Raw genomic sequence first — 18987 nt, 5'->3', positions numbered from 1 at the left:
TAAATCTTCCACCAGAACACAAGTTGTCATCGTTTTCCTCCCTCTCGGGATGGAATCCCAGCAGGCGTTTCACAGGGTAAAAAGATACCAACGCAGAGGGGAAATACTTCTCCCCTAGCACCAGCTCACTCACTTCCACGTGGACCAGAGCCAAGAGGCTCTGGCGACTGAGCGGTGGGTTAGTACAGACAGTCAGGCCAATCATTCGGGTCTCCACTCCCTTCTTTTCAGTAGCAGATGTTTGGAGGGTCTCAGTGGTTATAGTAAGGGGCTCTCTCCACTTTGTATCAATAACACAGCCCCAGTGTAGATGGGGTCTCTGTTGAATACATGGGTAAAAGACAAGTAAGTGATCATTGTAGTGAATTCTTATCGTTTTATAAGATTTATTCAGAATGGCATCCATTAAGAAGAAAAGTTGGACTTTCTGGTACAGAAGCAGGACTCAGTCCTTTTTTTTTTTTTTTGAGACGGAGTCTCGCTCTGTCGCCCAGGCTGGAGTGCAGTGGCCAGATCTCAGCTCACTGCAAGCTCCCCCTCCCGGGTTTATGCCATTCTCCTGCCTCAGCCTCCCGAGTAGCTGGGACTATAGGCGCTCGCCACCTCGCCTGGCTAGTTTTTTATATTTTTTTAGTAGAGACGGTGTTTCACCGTGTTAGCCAGGATGGTCTCGATCTCCTGACCTCGTGATCCGCCCGTCTCGGCCTCCCAAAGTGCTGGGATTACAGGCTTGAGCCACCGCGCCCGGCCTGGCTCAGTCATTCTTGACACAGTTTCTAGCTCCTCACCTCCTCCCAGTTCCCCAGGGTGGTCCACCCAGATCTCTGCTTTATACACCTGCTTGCTGGTGACCAGCTCCCTATAGGACGCCTGGATACAACCTACTGGACTCGGCCCCGACCCCCACACCCCTCACGGACTGTGCAGGCATGCCACAGGGACCACCACCCAGTCACAGCAAGATACCATGAAGCTGATGCCTGCCGGCTCGAAACCACACCCCACAGGAAATGCGCTTGGGTAACACCCTGGACTCCAATACAGATTTGGTGCACAGGCCGCTGGATCGCTCCCCATCCTCTGGCTGGGCCTGCCTGCTCCCTGAGGCTCCCCCTTCCCGCTGGCCTGTGAGGAACGCTGCCTCCTCTCTCTAGCCCCGTGAGTCACACACCCACTCTGCGGTTTCATGTGTTCCGCTGCGCTGCCTCCTCCAGCTCTCACCTGACCCTGGCACCCAAATCTCACTCTCTTCCTGGTCAGGACTCTCCCAGAGAGGCCATCATGATAGCAATGAACTGATTACGGCTCAGACAAAAGCCACAGGCTGCCTGCCAAGGCCTAGAAGCAAGCTGCTGGTGAGAGGAATGCCAGCACGGCTGGATACACAGGCCTGAGGCCATCAGCCAGGGTCAGGAGGCATCCCACGAGGGCGCACTAACCCCACGCCCACCGGCCCCAGAGCCCCCTCAGGGCAGGGCCCAAGTTTACAGCCACTCTCCAGGAGAGACCTCAAGACCGATTAGAGGAAAATTGTGACAATGATTTTGTTTAATGGATTTTCCTTTTTCCTAGCACTTTGGAAAGCTACCAGTTTCTTTACAAGTTAAGCATCCATCTGACGCAGGGCAGGTGAGCCCCAAAATTGGGGCTTAACCCTGGAGGGTTCGTGGCTTCGCCCAGGAAGGCATTCAAGGGCGAGCAGGTGGCGTCGAAGCAGCAGAGTCCTGCCCAGCAGCCTCTGAGGAACCGGCACGCGGCCCGGGGGACAGCCCCGCTCCACAACCTGCCCGAGGTTCTGTATCTGTCCACGATGGTGATGAGACCCTAGGGTAGTCTGAAGTCTGAACACAGGGAAATCTTTAGACGTCCCCACGATCTACGAGATTGAAAACAATCCTCCTCTCTGAGAATTTCATCTATTTCTGGGATAAACCAAATGTGTGTTTACTCACACGTGACTCCAACTGAGCAACTTTCATTTCCCTAAAGCAGAAGGAATTCTCCATTATGCCGGCGAAGTGGCAAGGAAGAGCCGAGAATGCTGGATCCCGTCCCCCACCGCGAGGAACCCCGCGGCAGGAGAAGGAGAAAGGACATCTGACCTGGAGGCTGGTGGGGCTTCGGCCACCCGTGGCCAGGAAGGAGTGCGCTGCCTCCGAGGGGGTGTGGACAGCCGCGACGCGGGTGTCACGCGGGATGGGTTTGCAGGGTTCCAGGCGTCAGTTCCTCACACCGGAGGCGGCGCCGACCGAGCCGCGAGGAGAACATAGTCCAGGGTGAAGCCCACGCCACTGGACGCGTCGGTTCTGCACCCGCCGGGGCAGGGGAGAGCCGCCTCTGGTGAGCAGAACCCCGGAGAAGGGACGACGCGGGTGCACCGCGCGGCCTGGGGACCCCAAGTCAGAGGAACCTGCTGTGCAAGAACATTTTCCACACACCCCCGCCCGGGGGCGCTCGGCAGCCGCACGCGGCCCTCGGAGCGCAGCCCCCACACGCCTTTACTTCCGGAAGGCGGGGACCGCCACAGCGAGGAGCTAGACCAGCCGAGGCAACAGAGCGAAACCCCGTTCCTACCCAAAATTAAAAAGCGGAGCGCGGAGGCGCGCGCCTGCGGTCCCAGCTACCCGGGAGGCAGAGAAGGGAGGATCGCCTGAGCCCGGAAGGCGGAGGCTGCAGAGAGCCGAGACTGTACCACTGCGCTCTAGTCTGGGTGACAGAGCGAGACCCTGTCTCTAGAAGGAAAAAAGAGCTAGGAAAAAGCAGACTGCCCCTTAACTTCGGAGAAGTAAATGAGGAACTATAACCAGTGTCTACTGTTTAGGCATCAAACAAAAGCTGACAGGAATCCCGGCCGTCCCCGACGTCGCCCTGGCCAATCCCGCGCCGTTCCTCTAACTAGACCCGCCCCGACGTCGCCCTGGCGTATCCCACGCCATCCTCAAACGAGGCCCGCCCCCGATGCCCAAGCTCCGCCCCTTACACTCACCGCCCTTGCTGCACCGTCCTGATCCTCGGCTTCACCCCCTGGCTCTTCCCGCGCAGCCGAATGCCGCCCTGACCTGGTTCCCAGCCTACCTCGCTTCGCACTGCATAGGAACCCCGCCCCTAGACTGTCCTCCCGCCTATCCTGAGCCGCGTTCGCACAATCCCTCCCGCGGACCCGCCCACCCTGATCCTCAACCTCGCCCCTGGCGTTTCCCGCGCGGTCGAGTCCAGTACACCGGCGTATGAGTCCCACCCCCGATCTCGTCCTCCGCCTATCCCGCGCCGCTCCGCGCAGGAGCCCCGCCCCCCACTTCACCCGCAGCCTATCACACGCCGCGTCGCTTCCTCGGCCTCAAACCCGCTCACGCCCGCGGACGGGCGCGCCACTGTGACGTCACTGCGTCGTTGGTAAGGGGCTGGCGGCCGGGGAGCTGCGTAGCTCCCGGCCCCGCGGCAATGCCCAAGCGGGGCTGCCCTTTCGCGGACGCGGCCCCGCTACAGCTCAAGGTCCGCGTGGGCCAGAGGGAGGTGAGCCGCGGCGTGTGTGCCGAGCGCTACTCGCAGGAGGTCTTCGGTGAGTGCCGGGCGGGCTGCCGAGGGTCCACTGCGTCGGGGCCTGGAACGGGCCGGGCCTCAGTGTCCCCTCTGAGGCCTCAGCGGGGGGCTCGAGGGCCCTGCTTTCTGGCCGCGGGTACACAAGCTGGCCACGCCTAGGGCTGGAGTCACTGAGGGGGATGTGAGGACCCCAGCGTTCACCCACCTTGTCCAACAACCTGAAAGAAGAGGGTCGCTGCCCTTAGCCCCCGCGCCCTCTTCCACGATCCCGGTTAGTCGCCGCCCCGCAGTGAGCGGCAGCCGCCTGGTGCTTCTTCAGGACTGTCCCGTGCAGGATGCCCTGGGAGAGGTCGGGGAGCGGGGCGTCCTGCATGGAGTTAACCCGAAGAGTGCCCCTTCTGACCCAAGAGGTATTCATGGAGCGCGCCGCCCCTGCCAGGCACTGCGGCTGTCCTGGGAGACCAAAGGCGGGCAAGACAGATGTGCCCCGTCTCCCGGGAGCTCCCCAACCTAGTTGGGGAGACCAGCAGGAGAAGGAATCGCCACAGGTGATCCGGGCAGGCACAGGTTTGTGCAGTCGCACCTGCAGGGATGGCATGGAAGGCTTCTCGGAAGAACAGAGTCTGAGCCGAATCCTGTGGGGGAGAGTGGGAGTTAGCCAGGCAGCGGCGGGGAAGGAAGAGGCCGAGGCGGAAGCCAGGCAGCAGGAGAGCGACACAGGACTCCGTGTGGCTGGAATGTCCAGTTCTGGGTGGGATGTGAGGGCAGTGAGCTCCCAGGCCTTCTCTGGCTTTCTCCTGTGGATTTCAGGCGTGTTAGTCGTATTGATCATCACTCTGACTGGGGTGATTAATACCCTGGGGCAGGTACAAAGTGGAGCTTACCTTGCCTAGTAGTTGGGGCACAAGGTCTGCACCTGTAGAGCAGTTAGAGGCTGATCCAGGGGGTGTGATTTGTCTGGTGCCGCTTGTGCCTTGGGGATGAAGGAAAGACTCTGCCTCCCGAGGTTCCTGTGTGCCGTGTCTCCAGTGTGCTAGGGCTGTGCAAGCGAGTGCTGTCCCGGGCCATGCGGAGTTAAGAGGAATGATGCCATGGGAACTGGGAACTGTGGCTGGACTGCAAGCGTCTGCCCTCTCAGGACAGTTGAAAAATTCAAACACTGTGCAGGCAAGAAGAGGAAGATGGAAACGGGGCCTGGCTCAGTCTGGCTCTTTACTCTTTACAAAGTAGGTAAATGCAGGACACCTACTTTGAACTGTGTGACAGTTTCCAAATTCCAGGCCACAGCTGTCACCCTGATCTCTTAACCTCGAATTGTTCACAAGGCCTTGAGGACAAGGATTAGCCTCACCACGTGTCTGTCCCATTCCTTTCCCATTATAGATGGGGGAAGGTGTGGGGGGCCAGGAGGAAGAGGTGCAGGGTGGTTGTGGGCTGGCATCAGCTACTCCATTTGAGTTACCCACTATTATTGCTGCCCCTTTCACGTAAAGCCACATAGAGTTTCTGGGATCTCTGCCTTTACTGTGTTATAATGAGGTGGAAAAAACAAAAACAAAGCATTTCTGGGTCTGGTCCTGGGCATCTGATTTTTTGAAGCTCCCCCGGTGACTGAACTGTGGCCTGATGGAAAACCACTGCTCCCAGGGATGGGTGGGTATTTTAGAACGAGATCTGGAAGGTTCTGGGGTGCTTGTCTTGCCAGCAGCTCTGTAGCAGGTGAAGGGGTTGTGCGCTGGCCAGAGGCTGCAGGCCCAGCTCCAAGCTTCTGGCTGCTTCCTTGGCAGTGACAAGCTTTGTGAATTAGTGCTCCACAGTGCAGAGCTCCCTCTGTGCATTCCACAGAGCCTGCTTTCCAGGTGGGGAGTGCTGGGAAAGCAGAAAAGGGAGAAAGGGGAACGAGCTCAGTGAGGCAAGGCCGGCCGTGAGTTGCCGAAAATTAGCAGAGTGATAGGAGAGGGAACCCTTGCATCAAGCACAGGTAGGGCTGTAGGGCCGGAGCCTTCCTGGAGGAGATGACAGCTAAGCCAGGTAAGGAAGGGAGGCACGAGCATTCTCAGCTTAGAGGCAGAGCAGGACCCAGCTTGCCAGGGCACAACACAGGCTGAGGTCACTGGGTGACAGAGGGCACACAGGAGGACGATGGGGTTCATGTGAGGCTGGAAAGACTAAGTGGCCATGCAGGGGCTTCGTTGGTACACAGTGAAGGACGTGAGAATGATTTGTCTTCCCCCAGAGAAGACCAAGCGACTCCTCTTCCTCGGGGCCCAGGCCTACCTGGACCATGTGTGGGATGAAGGCTGTGCCGTCGTTCACCTGCCAGAGTCCCCAAAGCCTGGCCCTACAGGGGCGCCGAGGGCTGCACGTGGGCAGATGCTGATTGGACCAGACGGCCGCCTGATCAGGAGCCTTGGGCAGGCCTCCGAAGCTGGTGAGTGGCACCAGCAGCCCTTCGTGGCTGTGGCACTGAGAGCAGGTGGTGGCACAGGCATTTTTCTTCATTTGCAAGCTCAGGCTTTTCCTCCCTGGGCAAGCAGGAGTCTGACCTAGAGCTTGGCCTTCTGGCTCAGAAGCCTCCTGTTAACAGGAGGTCTCACGTTCAAGACTGGAAGTGATTAAACAGTTTCTAACTACTGGGCCAGAAGAACAGCAGAGACTCCCTGGGTATCCCATCTGCTTTCCACGTGCAGCCCCCTGGGATGGTCCCACATGGCTGGAAACACGCCACTCCCATCCCTGTGCAGTGTGGAGTGTGGGTCTCAGAGCATCACCTGTGTTGCTGGTTAGAAATGCAGTCCCCGACCCTACCTCGAGGCTGGTTGGTGTGTCTGGGAGGAGCTCAGGCACCTCTTGGTTAACCAGTAAGGCAGTGGGCCACACTTTGAGACCCAGATGGGACACATGGAGTTCTGACAAGCAGCAGGGGAAGACTGATCCTTCCAGCACTGGCCTCCAGGTAGCAGAGGGACCTGGTGAGGGAAGGAGCACTGAACTTGGAGTCACCTGCAGGCATGTCTCACCTTGGATCTCGCTAGTGAAATGGGGTCCTATGCACTGTGCCAGGCTCCTGGGTTGTCAGAAGGACCTAGTGTGGGTGAGGATGGGGTAAGCAGGTCGGAGCCCTCTCCCCTCAGGTGTGCATGGAGGTAGGTAGGCCAGCAGTCCCGGAAACTCCCGTCTCCTTGCAGGCTGACAGCATGGCGTTTCTTCCTCACAGACCCGTCCGGGATAGTGTCCATCGCCTGCTCCTCATGTGTGCGAGCCGTAGATGGGAAGGCAGTCTGCAGCCAGTGTGAGCGAGCCCTGTGCGGGCGGTGTGTGCGCACCTGCTGGGGCTGTGGCTCCGTGGCCTGTACCCTGTGTGGCCTCGTGGAGTAAGTACTTTAGTCCCTGGAGGTGCTGAGATCCCATAGCCCCAGCAAGCTGTGACGGGGGACGGGTGGGTCACCCATGTTGGGAAGGGCCCACAGCACCCACATGTGTGGCATCTGACGCAGTGCCATCTGGCATTGCCTAATGGGACATGGTGGCCATAGATGCTTGGCCCAACTTTAGTGGTAGTAATCCTCTCTAAGGGAAAGCTGAACCTCACAGATGATCTGCTGTGTATCCAGCTCTGGTCCCTGTCTTTAGCTGCTTCCTGTTCTGGTCTTTGAGCGCCCCCGCTCCTCCTCCTCTGGCCTTTGAGCACCCCTCTCCCCGTCCTTCTCACTGTCTGAGAAGCCCCTGGTTGGTAACACAGGTGCACACTGCAGCTTCGCCACAGTCATGCGTGCTGTTTGGTTGTAGACCCTCTCAGGCAGGAAGTGGAATGTTTGTGTAGTCTCCCATTTGTAGGTGGGTTTGCTGCAGCTGGCTGGATCCCGTCCTTACTCCTAAGGTGCGGAGGGGCGTTCTCACCACAGGGGCTACTCAGCTGGTGGGTGGGAGTGGACAGTGTGGAGCCTGTTTGCCCTGCCCCTCGAGAAAGATGACTTCATCCAGACACATGTGGAACTGGCTCTGTAGACCCAAAGCAAGCTTAGTCCAAACAGTGTCTGAAATTGTCCATTTAAAATAGAAACCACATATTACATCTCGAGTCCTTTCTCTTGAGCCTTTCTTCAGTCGGGGCAGAGGCCCAGACTCATTGGAGATGGCGAGCCCCGGGCAGGGGGTGGGCAGCACCAGGGAGAAGCGCCGCATGCCTGTGGTCGGCTCCCATGGCTTCAACATGGGCAGGAGTGGGGTAACGCACCCCATCCAGGTTAGGAATCATCTGCAGGGCATGCTGCCCATCCTCTGCAGGGCTCTCCAGCTGGCTGCTGGTGGCAGGGAAGGGGCTGTCTTCACGGCTCACCCACAGTACTACTGGCAAACTCTGCAACACCAGGTGGCAAGCAGTTCTGGCTGCCTTGTTGGCTCCATGGTCCTGTCGTGTTTGGGGTGGCCATTGCCGGTCTTGTTTCCTCGCAGCGTCTCTCTTTTTTTTTTTTTTTTGAGACGGAGTCTCGCTCTGTCTCCCAGGCTGGAGTGCAGTGGCCGGATCTCAGCTCACTGCAAGCTCCGCCTCCCGGGTTCACGCCATTCTCCTGCCTCAGCCTCCCGAGTAGCTGGGACTACAGGCGCCCACCACCTCGCCTAGCTAATTTTTTTGTATTTTTAGTAGAGACGGGGTTTCACCGTGTTAGTCAGGATGGTTTCGATCTCCTGACCTCGTGATTCACCCGTCTTGGCCTCCCAAAGTGCTGGGATTACAGGCTTGAGCCACCGCGCCCAGCCAAAGCATCTCTCTTAATCTCTTTCTCCCTGTGTTTTGCTGGTTTCTCTCACCTTTACCCTTAGAGCTTTTTTTTTTTTTTGAGACAGAGTCTCGCTCTGTCATCTAGGCTGAAGTGCAGTGGCGTGATCTTGGTTCACTGCAACCTCCGCCTCCTGTGTTCAAGCAATTTTCCTGTCTCAGCCTCCCAAGTAGCTAGGATTACAGGCGTGCACCAGCACGCCCGGCTAATTTTTGTATTCTTAGTAGAGATGGGGTTTCACCACGTTGGCCAGGCTGGTCTCGAACTCCTGACCTCAGGTGATCCTCTGGCCTCGGCCTCCCAAGGTGCTGAGGTTACAGGCGTGAGCCACCATGCCCGGCCCTTCCCTTAGTCTTGATACATCAGAAGAAAGCACTGTTTGATGTGCTTCAGTGTAGACCATTGTGGTTCGGTGAATTCTGGCAGGTCATCTGGAGGTTTCTTTGGAGAGCTTCTATCCTACTGTAAACCCAGGTTGGGCCTCATGTGAATTCGTTGGCAGTGGGAATCAGCTAGGGTTGCTGTACCTGAGTTCGCAGACCAGGTGGCTTAGACAGCAGAGAGGTACTGCCACACGGCTTTGGAAACCAGAAGTCTGAGAGGAAGGTGCTGGCAGGGCTGGTTTCTTCTGAGGCTGCGATGGGAAACCTGACCTCTCTCCTGGTGTCTACTGGTTATCTTTGGTGTTCCCTGTAGACAGCTGCCCGCTCCCTGTATCTTCATGTCTTCCTTCTCTGTGTCCTTCTCTTCACGTGGTAGTCTTTTCAGGATGCTGGTCGTGTTGCCTTAGGGCCCCTACATCAGTGCCATCATCTAGACTGATTCTGCCGGCAGTCATCCTGTCTCCAGATAAGGTCATGTCCTGAAGTGTTCTGGGTTAGGACTTTGACGTTTGAATGGTGGGGACTGGTGGACACGATTCAGCCCCTGACAGCAGCTTTTCTCTCCCCTCCCTGACGCTGTCACAGCTGCAGTGACATGTACGAGAAAGTGCTGTGCACCAGCTGCGCCATGTTCGAGACCTGAGGCTGGCTCAAGCCGGCTGCCTTCATGGAGAGCTACGCCGTGCATGGCAGCCTTCCCTGGACGAGTGCTCGGTGTTCACACTGAACTGTGGGGTCAGTGGGAAGGCCTTTTACGTGTTCTATTTTGTATCCTAATGACAGAATGAATAAACCTCTTTATATTTGCACAAGAGGACTCTTGTCTGTCAGCACTTCTGAGGGTGGAGTTTGTGACCCTCCATCTGGGATGGCCAAAGGAACAGTCAGTGGGCGGGGCCTGCTGCACCTGTTGTCTACCCACCAGCTCCTAGAAACCCCACTGTGCATTGTATGAGGCCCCTCACTCGCCCTCTGCTACAGATGGGAAGTCTTAGCCCAGAGCACGCTCCTCCCCAGCTTGCCCAGCTGGTAATGGGGAGAAAGGACCCAGGTCTGGCTCCAGGGTACACAACCAGTGTACTAGACCCTCATGGAGAGAGGTGATAACTCGCACACCATCCCCAGATGCCACTGTCATGCACACCTGATCCATCACATCTTGGTATCTAGTTTACTTTTTTGGTGCCTGTGTGGTCAGACCCTGTGTGATTGATAGGCCCCTGCCCTCTGGGAACTTTGCTCTAGCAGGGAGATGGCTGTAGCAGTGCTCCCCCTGCAGTCAGTGTAGCTTGTGTGGGGCCTTGAAGGAAGAGGAGTTGACAGGAGAGGAGGCGGGGTGGCCTGGAGGACAGAAGAGGGCTTGAGTGCTGGTCCCCACACAAGTCCACTGAGACGAGTCCCAGCCCCTCCAGGGATGAATGAACAGTCGAGCCACAGCCCCTCGGAGAAGCTCTGGACTAGAGTAAAGGTTGGTTGGGGCAGAGGGTGGGTGGGAGCGTGTGCCAGGGATAGTTGAGAAGAGCCTTCGCTGTTCCTGGGAAGCTGTTGGAGGAGCAGATGATGCTGATTCTTAGAGAAAAATCAGTGGTGCCCAGGTGGTGGGTGGGAGCCAGGCCCAGAGTGGGATTTGCTGCCCTGGGGCCGAGGATATACCACTCCCATGTCACGGGTAGAGGGGACCCTCAGAGAGGTGGTCAGCATGGTAAAATTCCAGGGGGCAACTTAGAAGGGGATTGCAGAGGACTGGCTGGGGGCTTCCTGCACTGAGGACAGCCTTGACCGCCTGCTGCGAGCACCAGCAGCAAGTGGCCACAGTCAGCCCTGTGCTGACTCCTTCCAGGTGTCTACAACAGACTGCCACCCAAGCCCTCATTTGCCATGTGCTGACTCCTTCCAGGTGTCCACAACAGACTGCCACCCAAGCCCCCATTTCTGTTATTCCTGTCGCTGCTCCCTCGGGCCCGTCAGCTTTTCCCTTCATATACTCTGGCTGCATCCCTGCCCCACAGGACCACACTGCTCCAGCCAGCCTGCCTCCCTCCCCTGTGGGGTCACTACATAGCACCCTCCAGGCTCCCTGCTTCTGCCCTGCACGTGGCAGTCTGTCCTTATACAGCAGCCAGATCTGTCACTCCCCTGTGCCAACACTTCAGTGGCTAAACATGTCTTTAAAAGTAAAAGCCTGTGGCCCCACAGCCTCTGGCTTCACCCCTCCTCCCCTGTCCCAAGGCTTGCTCTGCCCCAGCCTGGTCTTCCTGCTGTTCTGAGAATGCTCAGCATGTTTCTCCTGCACCCTCTTCACTCCCTTTGCCTGGGGAACTTTTCCTCTGGACAGCCATAGGGCTCCCCGGGATTCAGCTCAGAGAAGCATCCCAGTGCCCTAATGTGTAGGACAGCCCCTCCATCACTCTCCCTCCCGCCCTACCTAACTTTACCACTGGGTGTAATGCATATTTATTTATTTATTTATTTATTTATTTTTTTGAGACGGAGTCTCGCTCTGTCGCCGGGGCTGGAGTGCAGTGGCCGGATCTCAGCTCACTGCAAGCTCCGCCTCCCGGGTTTACGCCATTCTCCTGCCTCAGCCTCCCGAGTAGCTGGGACTACAGGCACCCGCCACCTCGTCCGGCTAGTTTTTTGTATTTTTTTTTAGTAGAGACGGGGTTTCACCGTGTTAGCCAGGATGGTCTCGATCTCCTGACCTCGTGATCCGCCCATCTCAGCCTCCCAAAGTGCTGGGATGACAGGCTTGAGCCACCGCGCCCCGCCTGTCATGCATATTTAAGCAAATATGCAAATGTACTTATTTTCTGTACTAACTGAGGTGTGGCTTCCATGAGGGATGGGACTTTGCCTAAAGCAGTGCCTGGCATATATGTTTGTAAATATTTCTTGGTCTTCCAGCTGTGGTGGAACAACACAACTGGCCCATAGACGACCAGATATAGACACTGATACAGATCTGTAGACAGACAGCAGCCAGTGCAGGATAGCAGTGCCTGAGAGAGGGAACAAACGCCAGGAGCCCAGGGCAGCTGGAACACTGGAGGAGAAATGGCCTCAGTGTTGTTCCCCACAAGGCTCCTGCTGAGGACTGATGGCTCCTGTGTGTTGGGAAACTGCCTGAGGCTGGGGAAAGAGCCATTGGAAGAAAGCAGGAAGCAAGTCACATTCCCAGCACTAAGTGTGGAGAAACCTCATTCATGGAGAACAGGGTAGAGGACTCAAAAGGATATTGATGTCATATTCAGGCTAGATTAGCCCTAGACTAGAGACTGCTCTGTGCCTTCCTAACAACTTTAAGTCAAGCCTCAAAAAGACCAAACGGTTGCAAGTACTTTAATAGCATCCAGAACAAAACTCAAAGGTAAGGGGGAAACATTTTGTATTTTTTAGAACAAACGTGAGGCAGGGTGTCAATAACTCATGCCTGTAATCCAAACACTGTGGGAGGCTGAGGCGGGTGGATCACTTGAGGCTAGGAGTTTGAGAACAGCCTGGCCAACATGGCAAAACCCCATCTCTAAAAATTCAAAACTAGGGGCCGGGCGCGGGGGCTCAAGCCTGTCATCCCAGCACTTTGCGAGGCCGAGACGGGCGGATCACGAGGTCAGGAGATCGAGACCATCCTGGCTAACATGGTGAAACTCCGTCTCTACTAAAAATACAAAAAATTAGTCAGGCATGGTGGCAGGTGCCTGTAATCCCAGCTACTCAGGAGGCTGAGGCAGGAGAATCGCTTGAACCCAGGAGGCGGAGGTTGCAGTGAGCTGAGATCGTGCCACTGCACTCCAGTCTGGTCGACAGAGCAAGACTCCGTCTCAAAAAATAAAAATAAGGCCGGGCGCGGTGGCTCAAGCCTGTCATCCCAGCACTTTGGGAGGCCGAGACGGGCGGATCACGAGGTCAGGAGATCGAGACCATCCTGGCTAATACGGTGAAACCCTGTCTCTACTTAAAAATACAAAAAACTAGCCGGAAGACGAGGCAGGCGCCTGTAGTCCCAGCTACTCGGGAGGCTGAGGCAGGAGAATGGCGTAAACCCGGGAGGCGGAGCTTGCAGTGAGCTGAGATCCGGCCACTGCACTCCAGCCTGGGTGGCAGAGCAAGACTCCGTCTCAAAAAAAAAAAAAATACAAAAATACAAAAATAAGCCAGGCATGGTGGCAGGTGCCTGTAATCCCAGCTACTCAGGAGGCTGAGGCAGGAGAATCACTTGAACCCAGGAGGTGGAGGTTACAGTGAGCCAAGATCTCACCACTGCACTCCAGCCTGGGTGACAGAGTGAGACTCCGTCTCAAAAAAAAGAAAAAAAAACAAACATGCAAAGAAGCAGGAACTACACCACACAATGAGAAGAAAAGTTAGTCTGTAGAAACAGACTCAGAAATGACACAAGGTGGTAGAATAATTCTGTCTACTAAGTAGACAAGGACATCGGAATGGCCATTATTAAGAAGGATAGAGGAAGACAGGAGCATGTTAAGAAAAGGAATGAAAGACATAAAAATGGCCCAAACAATTTCCAGAGACAAAAATACAACGTCTGAGATGGAAAATACACTGATGAGATTAAAACCAAAATAGACATTGCAGAATGTGGACTTGAAGCCATAGCAATATAAACTATCCAAAAGGGAGCGGAAAAAAAAATGGGGAAAATGGCAGAGCCCCTCTGAGTTGTGGGACAAGTTCAGGCAGCCCACTGTGCCTATAACTGGAGACCCATGGACCAGGGGCATAGCAGGGTAGAGACAACTTTTGGAAAAAATAATGGTAGGCTGGGCGTGTAATCTTAGTTAGCACTTTGGGAGGCTGATGCTGGCGGATCACCTGAGGTCAGGAGTTGGAGACCAGCCTGGCCAACATGGTGAAATGGCGTCTCTAGTAAAAATACAAAAATTAGCCAGGTGTGGTGGCGGTTGCCTATAATCCCAGCTACTTGGGAGGCTAAGACAGGAGAATCACTTGAACCTGGGAGGCAGAGGTTGCAGTGAGCTGAGATCGCGCCATTGCACTCCAGCCTGGTTGATAAGAGCGAAACTCCATCTCTAGATAAATATAATTAAAATAATGACTGTAAAATTTTCTAATTTGGTGGAAACATAAAGCCACAGATCCAGGAACCTCAGTAAACCCCAATAGAAACATGGAGAAAATTACATGAAGCACATCATGAAATTCTCCAAACCAGTGAAAAATAAAAATCTTAAAAGCAGCCAGAGAAGAAAGGCACTTTGTGTTTACAGGAACAAAAAATGGCAGCAAGACTTCTCACTAGAAACTGCAAGCAGACAGTGAACAACACCTGTGGGTTGGGCAAATAACTTGAATAAACTTATTTATTTATTTATTTATTTATTTATTTATTTATTGAGACAGAGTTTCACTCTTGTTGCCCAGGCTGGAGTGCGGTGGCGCGATCTTGCCTCACCACAACTTCCACCTCCCGGGTTCAAGCAATTCTTCTGCCTCAGCCTCCGGAAGAGCTGGGATTTCAGGCATGTGCCACCAGACCTAGCTAATTTTGTGTTTTTAGTGGAGACGGGGTTTCTCTATGTTGGTCAGGCTGGTCTCAAACTCCCGACCTCAGGTAATCTGCCTGCCTCAGCCTCCCAAAGTGCTGAGATTACAGGCATGAGCCACTGTGCCTGGCTTGAATAAACATTTATCCAAATTTAGTTTTGTAAGAAAAGAATGTCAACCTGGAATTCTATACCCAGTGAAAATATCTTTCAAAAGTGAAGGTGAAATAAAGACTTTTCAGACATACAAAGCTGAAAGAATTACAAAAATTATGAAAAGAAGCTTTTCTGGCAGAAGGAAAATGACACCAGATGGAAAGTGCATATACACAAAGATATGACGAGCCCCTGAAATGGTCACTGTGTGGGAGGACACAAAAGGCAGGGTTTTTTCTGATTTTTAAAAGTACCTGTAGTCCCAGTTACTCAGGAGATTAAGCTGGGAGAATCACTTGATAGGGGTTCAAGGCCAGCCTGGGCAACATGGCAAGACCCTGTCTTTAATATGTATATATATAATCTCTTTAAAAGACAATTGCCTAGGCTAGCTGCAGTGACTCACACCTGTAATCCCAACACTTTGGGAGACTGAGGCAGGCGAATCACCTAAGGTCAGGAGTTCAAGACCAGCCTGGCCAGTATGGCAAAAACCCCATCTCTACTAAAAATACAAAAATTATCCAGGCGTGGTGGCGCACACCTATAATCCCAGCTACTGAGGAGGCTGAGGCAGGAGAATCACTTGAACCCAGGAGGCGGAGGTTGCAGTGAGCCGAGATCTCGCCATTGCACTCTAGCCTGGGCAACAGAGCAAGACTGTCTCAATTTTAAAAAAGGCCAGGCGTGATGGCTCATGCCTGTTATCCCAACACTTTGGGAGGCCGATGCTCGCAGCTCACCTGAGGTCAGGAGTTTGAGACCAGCCTGACCAACATGGAAAACCCTGTCTCTACTAAAAATATAAATAAAAAAAATTAGCTGGGCGTGGTGGTGGGCGCCTGTAATCCCAGCGACTCAGGAGGCTGAGGCAGGAGAATCGCTTGAACCTAGGAGGCAGAGGTTGCAGTGAGCCTAGATCGCGCCATTGCACTCCTGCCTGGGTGATAGAACGAGACTGTCTCAAAGAAAAAAAAAAAATTTTTTTTAAATTGTCTATACAGATGCTCCTCAGCTTACAATGGGTTACATCCAGATAAACCCATCACAAGTTGGAAATATTGTTAAGGAACATACTGAATGTGTATCGCTTTTGCAACATCATAAAGTTGAAAAGTTGTAAGTTGAACCATTGTAAGTCAGCGACCATCTGTACATAGGGAACTCATAACACGCAACAATTTAAAAAAATTCAAAAATGGGCAAAGGACTTGAGTAAACATTTGTCCAAAGAATATGTAAAAACAGCACGCACATGAAAAGATGCTCAACGTCACTGATTATTAGGGAGATGCAAATCAAAACCACAATGAGCACAATGAGATACCACCTCACACCCATCAGGATAGCTATTATTTGAAAACAAAACAAGTGTTGGGGAGGATATGGAGAAATTGAACATTTGTGCACTGCTGGTGGGAATGTGAAATGGTGCAGCCAGTGCAGAAAACAGCAGGCAGTTCCTCAAAACACTAAACATAAGCCTGGCGCAGTGGCTCATGCCTGCAATCCTAGTGGTTTGGAAGGCTGAGACGGGAGGATCACTTGAGCCCAGGAGTTTGAGACCAGCCTGGGCAACATAGTGAGACTCTGTCTCAAAAAAATAAAATAAAAGGAAAATAAAAACTAAACATAGAATTACTGTTTGATCCAGCAGTTCCACTTCTGGGTATAGACACAAAAGGATTGACAGCAGGGATGTGAACAGGCATTTGTACACAAGTTTATAGCAGCAGCATCCCCAATAGCTAAATGATGGAAACAGCCCAAATGCTCATCACGGGACAAAAGCATAAACAAAATGTGGTCTATACTGCAGTAAAATAGTATTTAGCCTTAAAAAGAAAGAAAATTCTGACATGCTACATCACGAACCTTAAAGACACTATGGCTGAGTGAAATAAGCCAGACACAAAAAGACAAACACTGCATGATCTCACTTACATGAAATCCCCAGAGGACTGGGGAGCTACATTCATTCGTTTATTCAAAATATATTTATTCTAAATGCAACACAGTATCCTGGATTGTATGTGTATACTGGAATAGAAAAAGAACATCAGTGGGAAAACTGGTAAAATCCAAAAAATAAGCCAATAAAGGAGATAAAATGAGATTAAATAAGTATTGTCGGTTGACAATACTTATTTAATCCAAAAAAGACAGAAAAGGGTGAACAAAGAACAAATGGGACATATAGAAAAAGAGCAAGATAGTATATTTAAGCTCAACCATATCAATAGTTGCATTAAATGTAAATGGTCTAGACACCTTAATTAAAGGGCAATGATTGTTAGATTTTTTTAAAAAATAACAACAACAACAAGAAAAACCTACATGCTGTCAGCCCCTTCTGTCCCAGACTTGCTAGAAGCAAAAGGATGAAATAATTATCTGTTGTATGATAAGTTCAGCCTTTGAGTGGACATTCACTGGAAGTGACATCTTCTGGGAAGGCAGACCTAGCCCTTATCCTGACATGCCGCAGTAGCGCTGTCAGCTCCTGGGACCTCATCTACAACACGGAGGCCCCCAGACCCAGGGACCTGCAGAGCCTTCAGTTACCCACACCTGCTGAAACGTGGGAGGTCTAAGTGCTAAAGTCACTTTTATTATCTTCCTCCCTTCCAGGCCGGCCTTGTGCGGGAAAGAGCATGATGTGCATATATGAGAAACAGACTCACCCATCCATGCCCAAAGAATGGACTCAGAGACCCGGAGAAGAGCCAAAGTGAGACTTTTAATGACAGTCTTGCAAGATTGGGTGTCTGGTGGGCTGGCACACGCAGCACAGTTTCAACAAGCAATGTATCCCCTAGTGCGCAGGTCCCTCCCCCGGTTCCTCATAGGCTGAGTACTATGGGGTCACGACCTTCCTGGACGTCACCTATTGGTTGTTGGGCAGGGGCTTTAGGTGTTCTTTAGGGTTGTCTTGCTGCATTTTGTTGCAATGCATTGCAATCCTAGTTAACTCAGGAGCTCTTCAGATATTTGACTTATGACCTAAGTAGCTGGGCGGGCTGGTAAGAACAGACCAAGCGAGTTATTTTGGAGGCTAGTAAGCTTTCATTTTAGACTAAACTTTGGTTCAGGTGAGGGCAACTAAGGGGCGGGGGATGGGGGTGACAAACAGGCATTGGCTATCCAAGCGGGGGCCTAGTATATCCTGTTGCTGCTGTAGTTTGCGGACCTAAGCTGATTTAAGGCACTTTGTCTTGGAAATGAACACTTTATGCATTATTTCCTTCGGGGTACCTCCGACACAGGAAGGAGAGCTTCCTCTTGGTTGGCATATTCCTGTTATAACCTCTTCAGACAGCCCTTGCTGTTCGGCAGGCTCTGGTGAGGCTTCAGGGTCCTGCCCGTCTCCACCTGCTCTGGCCTTGCTGGCCAGGACTGCGCTGCCCCTTGCAGGGGCACCTGCACCTCCTGGAGTTTCCTCTCTGAGATGTGCATCTCCCTGCACATCTCACCCCTCATTGACACCCTCCACCCCACCCCTGGGATGCTGCCTCCTGCTGTGGATGGTTCTGTCTGGGGCAGCTAGGAAGGTCAGGAAATTCTCAGAGGGTCTCCATTTCTGCGTTCATTTTGTTAGGTCCTCAGCCACTTGTAACAGGGACATCACACAGGGTCATGTCTGTACTAATGCCAATGACTTTGAAGCCTCTCTCTCTCTGGACTGTAGAACTATCCCTAAGGGGCCAGGTGTGGTGGCTCACACCTTGTAATCCCAGTGCTTTGGGAGGCCAAGGCAGGGGGATCACTTGAGGCCAGGAGTTCAAGACTGGCCTGAGCAACATAGCAAGACCCTATCTCTACCACAAAAAAGGTAAGAACTGGCCCTGAGGCAGGCCTACATTGTCAGAGGGGACCCTGCTGGGAGAAGCAGCTCGTGCGCCTCAGCCTGGCTGTGGGAGACGCTGCCTCTGCCTGACAATTTCCATCCCTTGGCTACTTTCAGTGATGCTTTGCTCAAAATTGGAGGATATTGGAAAGGCATTGCTGTATTTTTTGGTTTCTAAGAGTCACATTATTGATAGATCTGAAATCCAGATGCCTCTTACCCTCGGAGCATCATTTACTGTGTCATGTTTTGTGTATTTCCTGAAAAGCAGTGTCAGTTTTGCAGCCTGTTAGAACTGAAGCAATAAGGGATCACCCAGAGGAGAGCTTTGGGTTGCTCCAGATGTGGCTGTTCTTGGCTCCCACAGACCCAGCAGAACATCCTCCCCAGCCTGTGCTCCCTGGAGGCACCCCCTCCAGTGGAAGTGAGGGCAGCCACGCACCCCTGGGAATGCCTGAGAGGGGCCAACTGCCATCGCCAGGGGCCTGACTCTGCAACTGTCCACACCTACGGGGAGTCCATTTGACAGATGAGGAAGCTGAGGCTCCAGGGCCCCTGGCTCCCACCCCCTCTGCGGGTCACTCGACTGCCCGGAGCCTGGTGGCCAACCCGCTGTGTCAGTTGCTTGGCAGCGGACTCCTCTCCTGGCTCAGGGAGCGGTTCGGGCAGGCGCCCACCAGGTGGCAGCACCGGCACATTCTGCAGGCTGTTCGGGCTGAGCTCCATGCAGTGATGCTCTGCGGGTAACCTGGGCC

General features: G+C 53.4%; 1 protein-coding gene and 1 long non-coding RNA gene across 5 annotated transcripts; one reads left to right on the top strand and one right to left on the bottom strand.

The window, feature by feature from the left end:
- Positions 1-1533: 1533 nt before the first annotated feature.
- Positions 1534-3266, bottom strand: LOC117071288. Of its 2 annotated transcripts, none has more exons than XR_004432227.1 (2): positions 3182-3266; positions 1534-2410 (listed from the first exon to the last, which is right to left on the bottom strand). It is a non-coding gene; the product is annotated as an uncharacterized LOC117071288 (long non-coding RNA). The 2 variants fall into 2 exon arrangements; XR_004432226.1 differs by lacking the exon at positions 3182-3266 and adding an exon at positions 2987-3150.
- Positions 3267-3344: 78 nt separating this feature from the next.
- On the top strand, positions 3345-9518 carry SIVA1 (SIVA1 apoptosis inducing factor). 3 transcript variants are annotated; one of them, XM_033191086.1, is made up of 4 exons: positions 3345-3559; positions 5777-5971; positions 6758-6914; positions 9290-9518. In XM_033191086.1, the coding sequence occupies exons 1-4, from the start codon at positions 3442-3444 to the stop codon at positions 9345-9347; spliced, it is 528 nt and encodes a 175-aa protein (XP_033046977.1). In that variant the 5' UTR covers positions 3345-3441; the 3' UTR covers positions 9348-9518. The 3 variants fall into 3 exon arrangements, with proteins under 3 accessions (XP_033046977.1, XP_033046975.1, XP_033046978.1); XM_033191084.1 differs by lacking the exon at positions 9290-9518 and adding an exon at positions 9081-9268 and having other exon boundaries at positions 3346-3559; XM_033191087.1 differs by lacking the exon at positions 5777-5971 and having other exon boundaries at positions 3358-3559.
- The last annotated feature ends 9469 nt before the right edge of the window (positions 9519-18987 follow it).

Source organism: Trachypithecus francoisi, unplaced genomic scaffold, assembly GCF_009764315.1.
Source record: "Trachypithecus francoisi isolate TF-2019V2 unplaced genomic scaffold, Tfra_2.0 Lachesis_group3, whole genome shotgun sequence".
NCBI lineage: Eukaryota > Metazoa > Chordata > Mammalia > Primates > Cercopithecidae > Trachypithecus > Trachypithecus francoisi.
The sequence above is the reverse complement of the archived record's forward strand: the minus strand, read 5'-3'. Positions and strand labels throughout refer to the sequence as shown.

Excerpts from the sequence above, each read along its gene's own strand:
- SIVA1 (XM_033191086.1), top strand. The coding sequence starts at position 3,442 with ATGCCCAAGCGGGGCTGCCCTTTCGCGGACGCGGCCCCGCTACAGCTC. Across the intron at positions 3,560-5,776 it reads CTACTCGCAGGAGGTCTTCG|AGAAGACCAAGCGACTCCTC; the intron begins GTGAGTGCCGGG and ends GTCTTCCCCCAG. Across the intron at positions 6,915-9,289 it reads ACCCTGTGTGGCCTCGTGGA|CTGCAGTGACATGTACGAGA; the intron begins GTAAGTACTTTA and ends ACGCTGTCACAG.